The sequence below is a fragment of the Micropterus dolomieu genome, linkage group LG11 (genome assembly GCF_021292245.1).
Source record: "Micropterus dolomieu isolate WLL.071019.BEF.003 ecotype Adirondacks linkage group LG11, ASM2129224v1, whole genome shotgun sequence".
Taxonomy (NCBI): domain Eukaryota; kingdom Metazoa; phylum Chordata; class Actinopteri; order Centrarchiformes; family Centrarchidae; genus Micropterus; species Micropterus dolomieu.
In genome coordinates this window covers 29550081-29560238 of record NC_060160.1, presented here as the reverse complement: position 1 = coordinate 29560238, position 10158 = coordinate 29550081, and the positions used below count along the sequence as shown (strand labels likewise).

The 10158-nt window shown below is 38.8% G+C and overlaps 1 protein-coding gene across 1 annotated transcript; it reads right to left on the bottom strand.

Moving 5' to 3' along the window:
• Nucleotides 1–373: 373 nt before the first annotated feature.
• LOC123978606 (macrophage receptor MARCO-like) lies at nucleotides 374–8894 on the bottom strand (the record flags this gene model as incomplete). Its single annotated transcript, XM_046061934.1, is given in 4 exon segments — nucleotides 374–491; nucleotides 3335–3501; nucleotides 3681–3779; nucleotides 8317–8894. Coding segments are annotated over 4 exon segments (493 nt in total), but the record flags the coding sequence as incomplete, so codon positions are not given.
• Between the last annotated feature and the right edge of the window lie 1264 nt (nucleotides 8895–10158).

The following is a 10158-nucleotide window of genomic DNA, read 5'->3' as shown; positions in this document are numbered from 1 at the left end:
AGGGGAGAGATGGCATTATATAGTATACATTTCTACCAATAATGTTTGGATTGATTACAGAAGTCAAACACGTGTCACACTTAAAATGAATTAATATTGCCTTCCTAGAAAGATGTTTTTAGAGCTGTTTTATTTGAAACATTGCAGCAAATAATCACATGGACAACTAATTGTAAGCAGATGTATTTTGTTTATATATTTTGCTTCAGTTTTACAAAGAAATGATTCAATGAGACATAAAGAAAGCTGAACAAACAGGTACACTAAAAACCTAAACTTATTCAAGTCTCAAGTCTTTATGGAATCACTGACCACGCACTAACTGCCAAGGACAGACTATGCACAGACATACACACATAGATGTGTATCTGACCTGGGCTGGGGTAGATGGTTGTCAGTTTGTCTTCCAGGTTGTGGGTGCTGGCGTTAAGCAGGCGTAGGTCAGACCTCAGTTTCTCCAGCTGACCTTCCTCTCCACACAGACTGTTGACCTGTTGTGGTAAACAACATAACATAACCGTGATGTTTATGTTGACCAAACCAAATGAATGAATTTACATAGATATTGCTGTGTAACCTAAGCGACATTTCTGTCAGTTCACTTGATGACTCTTTTCTATGTCTATGTCTAATGGTGCTTTCAGACCAAAAGCAGGGTGTGCGAAGGCATTCGAGTACATTTTCAACACGAGTGAGAAAGTCGCATGAAGCTATCAGCGTTGAGATTGTCTGGATGTCTCCGATGGCTTCAGAGCGTTGTTTGGAGGTAACAAGCAGAGCAGGGGGGTGAAACACCGCTGGCCGACAGAGAGCTGCTGAGCAGCAGAGGAGAGAGAGGCAGCGCTGCAACTTTTGGACAAATACACAACCGTAGTCAGAATGGATTACGCTCTGACAACTACGCTGTTTACCTTTGGAGGAGCTCAGAGTTAACTGCTTTTATTAAATTAGCTTTTTAGTTTAGTTTTTGGGACAACAGCGTTGGAGCTTTTTGGCAGCAATCTTCCATGCACATCCAGTTCTAATGTTGTTTTTAGCGTTGGTTGGCACCCAGAGCTCTGTTGGACTACTACTTCATATTGATATAAAAACCGGGCAAAACTGGACATTACTTGGAGAAAAGAAATGGAGGAAGTTGAACAACATGGTGAGTTCAGAAAATTTGTCTTTTACTTGATTCCAGCTATTGTTATTGCATAGCACAACCCTGATTGATACGAACTCCATCCAGAATAGAAAAATTTTAAAAGTTGTTATCCTGCTGACTTGCTGCCAGACCTGACAAAGTATGAATTCATATGTTTAAGAAATCGCCATCATGTTGTAGTAATTTTGGCATCAGTTTGATCCATTTATTGCAATTAAATCACAGCAAAATGTTTACTTTGGGTTCATACAGCTGTAGTAATTTTGGGTTGTGTTTATTCGCATTTTTGCATTGTGTGTGAACACTTGGCAGTAGTCCAACAATAAAGCCCTCACTAGGAAAGCTTTGGAAGGATTAAATTTGCGTTTGGTCTTAATGCACTTTAAAGTAACACTATGGTTGAGCTACATTTAATACAATAGAAAAAAAATACAAAATTCATATGAAATATTGCACATTGCCCTGATTGATTAACTAGATTGGTAAATGTTTATATTGAATTTAATAAAACTCCACAAACAAGAACAGACATTCAGACAAATATAGTGCACTTAATAAAATTCACATCATGGCACCTTCTAATTATACTCTGCTTTGACAGGGCAAACCATCCAAAATGTAATCAAGTATAAGCAAATCGATAACAATTATACACGGAGCACCGTGGTAGCCAAATGATTACAATGCATGCCACACAAATGTCTGCCACGTCAGTGTCAATTGTCCCATTTACCAAAACAATGATCGTTAAAAGCAGAAAGGTACATATATTATGTCAACTAGTATTCATAGCAAATTTTCTCCTCTCTCTCTTTATAACCTCAAGAAGATCTCCAAATCTTCTCAAAGGTGTTATAAGGAGTATTTTCCCTTGATCATCAGTTTAAGTTTAAGTAAGAGCCAAAAGCCAAATTTGTTGGATTGTTCTGTTGACTGATTTCCAAAACTTGGCTATACTATATTTTGCTTTAAATAAACAAAAGACAGTGGGCCCTATTTTAATGATCTAAGCACGGCGTGAAGCATGTCAAACTCCAAGGGCCCTATCTTGCACCCAGTGCAAAGTGACGCAAAGCACAGTGCAACTTTCAGTGCTAGTTTCCAACTGTTTTTCACACTAACCACCCACTTTGGTTAAATAGCAAATGCATTTGCGCCCATCTGTGGGCCCATGGAATTGTTGGTCTTAAAATGAGGAGTGGTCAGGCATTGCAGTGTTGGGGCATTGCTTTCTTGAGGCAGCAGAAAGCCATTGCGCCATTGACCCCCCCAAAAAACAGGTCTAAAATTAACGCCGCAGCATTTCACAGTTTTTTGTTATTTTAGTGGTGCATTACTCTGATGGTAAAAGAAATTTACGCACCAAGCACAACAGTGTAAGGAAAGAAAAAATATCTTGGTTTTCCCTCTGATTTCCTTTGGCTCCTCTGCCTCAACTCCGTGATTTATGAAGGTTCCTGATGGACAGATAGCTTCACTTGTTGCTAATGCTACAGGTTGCTAACTGCTAGCCGTTGCTAACATTAGCTCCTGTTATCAGCTGGCTCTAAAACAGCGATCCAAAGCTTCTGTAGTTATGTTAGAAGTGGAAACACAAACACACCCAGGAACACCAAGTTTCCAGTCTGGCCAAAATCAGCAACAGGATGGATAGCTGCACGGCTGGCTGAGTAGCTAACTTAGTAGCACAGTAGCTACTAAGCTTCTAGATAGAAGTGGTTAGCTGCGAAAGTAACCAGTAACATATAAACTCCGTAAAGCAGCAAAAGTGGAGGCAGAGCAGCCGGAGGACATCAGAGGGAAAACCAGACGATATTTTCTCCATTGACATTCAACTCCGAGTTGTGTTTACCAGGCCTTGATTTAGCGAGGTGCCGCTAAATCTTCTTTGCTTGGGTAAGTTGGCCAATTAGAAGCAAGTGGGCTTTCAGGGAGGGGGTCCTTAAAGAGACAGGCGCTAAAACAGTGTTCAGACAGAGGTTAAAAAGAAGTGCTGAACACAGACATAAAACTGATATGGATCTTCTCATCTCACTCAGAAAAAAACAAATAAAAAAAAAAGCTTATTTCCTAAAATTGTTGAAATATTTAAAATCATCTATATTTGTGGTAAACAGTAAACTAAATCTGGACTGAAGCTATATACATTAAGTTCAGTAGAATGTTACATATAAACATGAGAAGGACCTGGCTCTTGAGGGCCCATATGTGGCCTCTGAGGGTCTTGGTTTCTTGACTGTTGTTGAGGAGGAGAATTTGGAGGTTGTCATCAACCTGTTCTCCACCAAAAGAAATGTGATTGGATGTCAGCGTCTCCATCCTGGGGTTAGACATTGAAGACTCCAATGTGAAAACTGTGACAGAAAGGAAAAAAGAACAAATATATTTCATCAGTAACTTGATTCACTTAACATCTACAGTATAAGTACTCTTATTTGTAGTTTGTAGTAAATAAAGTTGGTAAAACACACTGATATAGAACTAATTCTATTTAACATATCACAGTAAATAATACTATGTGTATACAGTCTACCTTTATAAATGAGAAAGGCATTAAGGGCGGTCTGCAAGATGAGGTAAACAATAATCACATTAAAACACCACTGTCTTCTGGGCTTTGCTGGCTTCAGATCTGAAACAAAAACAGGAAACTACATTTAAAACACAGAATGTGATCAGTCTTCTGGAGTAAACTGACATCTTGGGAAAGTCATTTCAAGAGACGAAACGTAGCCCACTTCAGAAGGCTGTGGCTCAGGTTGGCTGTTAATTGGATGGTTGGCGGTTCAATCCCGGCTCCCCCAGTCTGCAGGTCGAAGTGTTCTTGGGCAAGACACTGAATCCCTGGTTTCTCCATTATGTGAATGTTAGTTTCTGTTTGAGCACTTAGGCTCAGTGTGTGAATGCAGATGTGGTAATGTGTAAAAGCGCTTTGAGTGGTCGAAAAAGACTAGAAAGGCGCTATACAAATACGGATTATCACAATGAGGAGATGTTTTTAATGATCTTGTTTGTTAAGTTACGAAATGTTTATTTTGAAAGTACTATCTGCAAAAAATTCAATACAGATCTATATCTACAATATCAGTTCTTGCAATAAAATAACACTGACTAATGTTTTTAATGGTTACAATATGTTTAGGCACTTACATGGGATTAAACAGGAGTAATTCTTCTGGGATTGTTGAGGGGCAAGGTTTTTTTTCTCTGTCATGGGATTGGGACGGGACTGTATTGTTTTTGTAGGAGTGGAATGGGACTGGAAAGAAAATCCACTCCCATGTTAGCATCTGGTTCACTGTATTAATGTCTGATGAAAGCTATGGAAGATTTAAAATGCCCTAAATAAAAACAAATTGCACGTGTAGCGCATCGAGGTGTGAGGCGGTGGTATTGCAGATTCTGTTGCTCAAACATGTAAAGTTTGGTACAGATCTGAGCATGTACTCTAAATTTATAATAACGTCCTGTATTATGACAAACCATTGATCTTGACACCACTTCACGGAAACTCCCATCGACGAAAACTCACAGACAGCACAATATTTCATCGTCAATGCCTTTATAAAGCACAGTACAAAATTGATGTTGATCTGATTAATTCCCTGGGAGGAGTTCGTTAAAGTACGGACTTTGTAAAAGGCCATAAATGGGCTGAAATTGCACATTCAAATCAAAATGGCTGACTTTCTGTCTGTTTTCAGGTATGGCTCCAAGAGGCTTTTTTTGTGTGTTTTGGCATGATACATGTACCAGAAAAGAATCATGAATCATGGTGATTTAGTGTGTGGGGAATGCATCATTGAAGGGACACTTCCTGATGCCAGCAGGTAGCGCTATGAGGTTGGGTGAATTTTGCCCTGTAGATGTGTTCAGGACGTGACCCTTGTCAAATGTATGAAATTTGGTACAGATATGAGCATGCACATTGAAGTTACAAAAACTTCCTGTTTCATGTGAAAACATCGAACTTTGATGCCACACCATGGACATGCTGTACCTGAAAACTCACAAGCTTCACAACATAGCATCATCAATGTCTTAAGTCAGGTGTGGCAAATATGTTAGGAATACTACACAACAGTGAGAAACTTGAGACTTCCTGTTGCCAGTGGGTGGGGCTATGACATTGAGTGGTTGTTGGCATGTTGGCCTCACTCTCGTGTCAAAGGTCAAAGCGGGTGTCAATGTTTACATCTTTGATGAGAGGATAAAGAGGAAAATAGCCTATCCTTTTGGCAAGGACAAGAGAAAAAACTGAATGACATCAGTCAGGTAAATGTGTGTTCTCTGACTTCTTCTCAGACGTTTTCAGCAAGTCCTAGAGACCCAGGTGAAATACGGGCAGCCTCAGCCAATATGAGCACAGTCCCAGTCCAGACATCTTTGTCAAGTCCCATAGACCCATGTAAAATATAATCAGTCAGTACTAGCACAGCCTGAGATGTACAGCCAGCATCAGTTAAAGCAGCTTAGACTGTAATGGAACAGTTGCTGCTCCACAAAATGACCCAGCGGACTAGCCTCCAGTCTTAACAGACTTTACAAGGACTGAGTTAGTGTGCAGAGATCCATTCAAAGCAGCACTGGATTTTTTTCCATCATGGTTTCCATTAAGGCTCATTACAGTTGACATACTGTTTTAAGGAAGGGAGGAGTGAGGAGAGTGCTGCAGTGTCAGTTGTGACTGTGCAGCCGTGGCAAATTGTTTACCTGACGCACGAGTCATGTAGTCATGCTTATTCATAATGCATCACTATTTTATAGAACTTTATTCTTGTTAATTCAATTAAATTAAATCTTATTTATATTGCCACTTCGAAACAGAAGTTAAGCTCGTCTAGACTGTACTCTTTGTAATATTATTAACAGAGACCCAACAATTCCTGCCAATGGCAAGCTCTTACTTTACTTTAGCTTTTATCTCTTACTTGCATCATCAAACCTATGCAGAGCTGTTTTCTCTGCTACTGGGTAAAAAAACAAAGTAGTATTTACCTTAAAAATGGTGGTGTTTCATTTCATTTTATTTCAGGGGACATTTGCAACAGAACCCTGGCGTTTCTCTCAAAAAACCTGCTGTGCCTGTCTAACAAGAACAATGAAACATTGCTACCATCTACTGGTCATGGCTGCCATTTCATTTCCTCTCAAGTTTAACAGTGGCAGCTGATGTGCTTTACAGTAAAAGCAAAGGAGGATGACAATAATATTTTGAAAATGTGTGGTTTAGAACGTAGGAAATAGGCTTGTATTTTAGCCGAATTCAGGTTCAGGGGGTTTGTACATGAATTATAGGCTGCGGTCATTGTGTCTCAGTACCAGTGTACAAAATTGTTTTGCAGCACTGAAATTTGAAATTTGTTTCAATTATTAAAACAAGTATATTACTATATGCAGTGATATAGAAAAAATCCTGTAAAGGATATTGCAGCAAATTGCTGCATTTCATTGCATTCATTCTGGTTGCATGTACTTTAGTACAGTCAATAAAGTGAAAATATGTTATTGTTATTTTATATTAAAATACTGATTTATGTAGTCATTCAAATTTCAAAGATAAAAGTTCATTATTTATGTATAATGCTCCTTGTTGTTAGTGTTTTTACGTCCATGTGTTATGAGTGATACTGTGTGCTTCCTGATTGAGAATTGTTGCCAGTTTTTGGTTGTACACGTTTAGTTTTTGTTTTAACTGAGTTTTGGAGGTGAGATTAACTGTTTGGACAAGATGCATATATTAATGCAGACTGTATGAAGCATTTTGAAAAAGTGGCTCCAGTATTTGAAAAAATCCTGTAACAACTGACCTACCTCCTACAATCTCTTTTATGATCTACTTTACAATATAATGATATTGTATTCTCTGTATTGCTTGTTTGTTCACAATGTTTGGGGTGCTGTGTGAGAACATTTCCATTCATGAATTACATGCCCATTTGTTAATTAATTTAAGGACATACATATATTCAGTACATTTATTAATTGGTAAATGTAATGGTCTTTCTATTTATTTTGAGATTTATATATTTAAATTTAATTTCTTAAATATTTTTTAAACACTGTAAAAGTCGATAATTAATCATCACGTGGTATCTATGATACTAACCAACTATATTCTTAAATTAATTAACAATTCTGTGATTAAATATAACATTAAAACTTTTTGGTTTTTAAGTTACATTATAAAGTTTAATAAATACATTTAATTTAATTTCATATTTCCTTTTTCATTACTTTAAAGGTTATATTTAAGGAGTTTTTAAAAGCTGTAAGGTCTAACCCACTCTTTAATTTGCTTTTATGAACTTTCCATTTAGACATTTTTCACAGTTGGGGATGACAGATTGGCGGTTTGACGCAGCTGTTTTAAACCATAGAATGGTGGTGATGGCGCATAGTTAAGATGCTTGCCTTTGATGTGGGAGACCTGGGTTCAATTCCCACTGTGAGACATCTGCTATTGTGTCCCTGAGCAAGACACTTAACCTCTAGTTGCTCCAGAGGCGTGCAACCTCTGACATGTCGCTTTGGAAAAAAGTGTCAGCTAAATGTAAATGTAGCTGACACTTGGGACAGCACTACAGTCCTGTCCCAAGCACTTGTTCTTGGCCCAGTCTTATATTGTAAATATATGCTTCCATTGAAGGCACTTTAATTATTTGTTTTAATATCTCTTTCCACCTTTATGTGGAAAACACTAAACTGTACTTTTCAACTGTAAATATCTCAGCAATTAATTAACCTTCAAGTTGTTGCCTGGACTGTAAGCTGGATGTCCCAAAATGTTCTAAATTTGTGGTGTTCTGGTGGCCAAGAAGTTCAGGTGCATTTCATATAACCGCGACAACCTGTTTCCTAATTCCAGCCAATGACCTTTGTTGCATGTCATACCCTTCTCTTTCCTCATGTTTCCTGTTTGTTTCTACACTCACTATCTAGTAAAGACACACACACATATACATTCAAATGAGACCTTTAATGACTTATATCAAGTTACAACCAGTCTACCAATCTACAATCTACTGCACAGTGAAGCAAATAAGAACATGTTTGAATTTTGTCCATTAAGAAGAAAGTCTCACAGGATGGCTAACCAGCATTGAAAGGAAATAAAAAGTCATTCTGTTTGCTTTGAAAAGTTTCATACTTTCTGCCTGAGTACTCACCATCAGGCTGGAATCTGTAGAGATCACTCCTGCTGAGTGACATATCAAACAGAGGGTTACTCTGGGTGTATGAGACTTGGTCCTTCATCTGGTCTACTGATGTCTCCATGCTTTCTAGAGTCCAGAGTCACCTTCACTTGCAACTTCAAGAACTCTTATAACACACAGTGCAAGATTTTGGGAAAACACAATTCTCCCCAAATTGCAACAGAACCTCCCCATGAAATAACTCACATGGTCATGGATTGAAGTAGAGGAAGTAGAGAACAGGAACTGTTCAGCAGCAAAACACCCATGCAGTGCAGCTGGTATGTAGAAGGAGGAAGTTGCTACTTCAGCCACGGATACAAGAAGACCTGCGATTCGTGGGTTCAAACCTTTTTTTGTATTTACGACTACGACACGTGGTTAGATATTGTTGAAACGTAGGAAAATTGTGCAAACAAAACTTAACTTAATCACTTGTTCAGGGAAGTCAGGGAGCGGGAAGAGTTTTACAGAAATGAACTATGGGACACAATGAAGGTTAAAACTAATATGACACCAGTTCAAAAATGCAACATTACCTTGGGTGACCTGCAAAAAGCTAATGACCTGAATGACTTTTTTATTCTCAACTGGTATTTTACTTTTTTAACAAACTGTACTCAAAAAGTCAGAGTGAATAATGCTCTCACGGAGCCCAGTCCAATCAGCACTGGTGCCCGTCATGGCTGTGTCATGTCTCCAGTCCTCTTCACACTGTATACTAACAACTGCACTAGACTCCACACTGACAATTAGATTTTCAAATTCTCAGAAGATGCCGCAATCCTCGGCCTTATGCACAAAGATAGAAGCCCTGCAGCGTATCATACGAAAAATGAAGAATATGTCCAGTGGTGTGACGACAACTATCTTGTGCTAAGTGTGACCAAGACTGAGGAGAGGGTGTTTGACCCAAAGGCAATAGGTGACACCTGGCCTGTAGGGATCAACAACATGCTATACTAAAGAGTATGGTAACCTGACAGTACAGTCCAAATCACAGATCGCCTGTCTAGTATCTATCCTATTCCTATTACAGAGACTGGAACATTTCATTGGCATTAAAGGAACCGCTCTAAGCTGGTTTAAGTCCTATTTATCAGATCAGTTTGTACATGTTAACATGTCCTCCATGCACGCCAAAGTTAGTCATGGAGTTCCACAAGGATCTGTCCTCGGACCAATCCTGTTCACTTTATATATGCTTCCTTTAGGCAATATTATCAGGAAACATTCCATAAGCTTTCATTGTTATGCAGATGATACTCAGTTATATCTATCGATCAAGCCAGATGAAACTCATCAGTTAGCTAAACTTCAAATGTGCCTTCAGGATGTTAAAACCTGGATGACCTGTAATTTTCTAATGTTAAACTCAGATAAAACTGAAGTTATTGCTCTGGGGCCTAAGCACCTCCATGACGCATTATCTAAAGATATAGTTTACCTGGATGGCATCGCCCTGGCCTCCAGCACCACTGTGAGGAATCTTGGAGTTATCTTTGATCAGGACATGTCGTTTAAGTCTCACATTAAGCAAATTTCAAGGACCGCCTTTTTCCACCTACGTACCTGTGATCTCGTCTGACTGACGTATTGCTGACGTATTGCGGACGTATTGCGGTAAGCGTGTCGACTCATTTCCGTTTCCGGTGCTTGTGTGTTGGTACCGTGTTGTGCTGCTCTCGCTAAATAACAGTTACATTTGTTTGATTACAGCGGCCAACTGTTCGCTAAACACTTATTCTTTACAGTAATTTTGCCTAAGCACTCACAGTTCTTTCCATCTTTTAGTGACTGCTGTTCAATCTCATA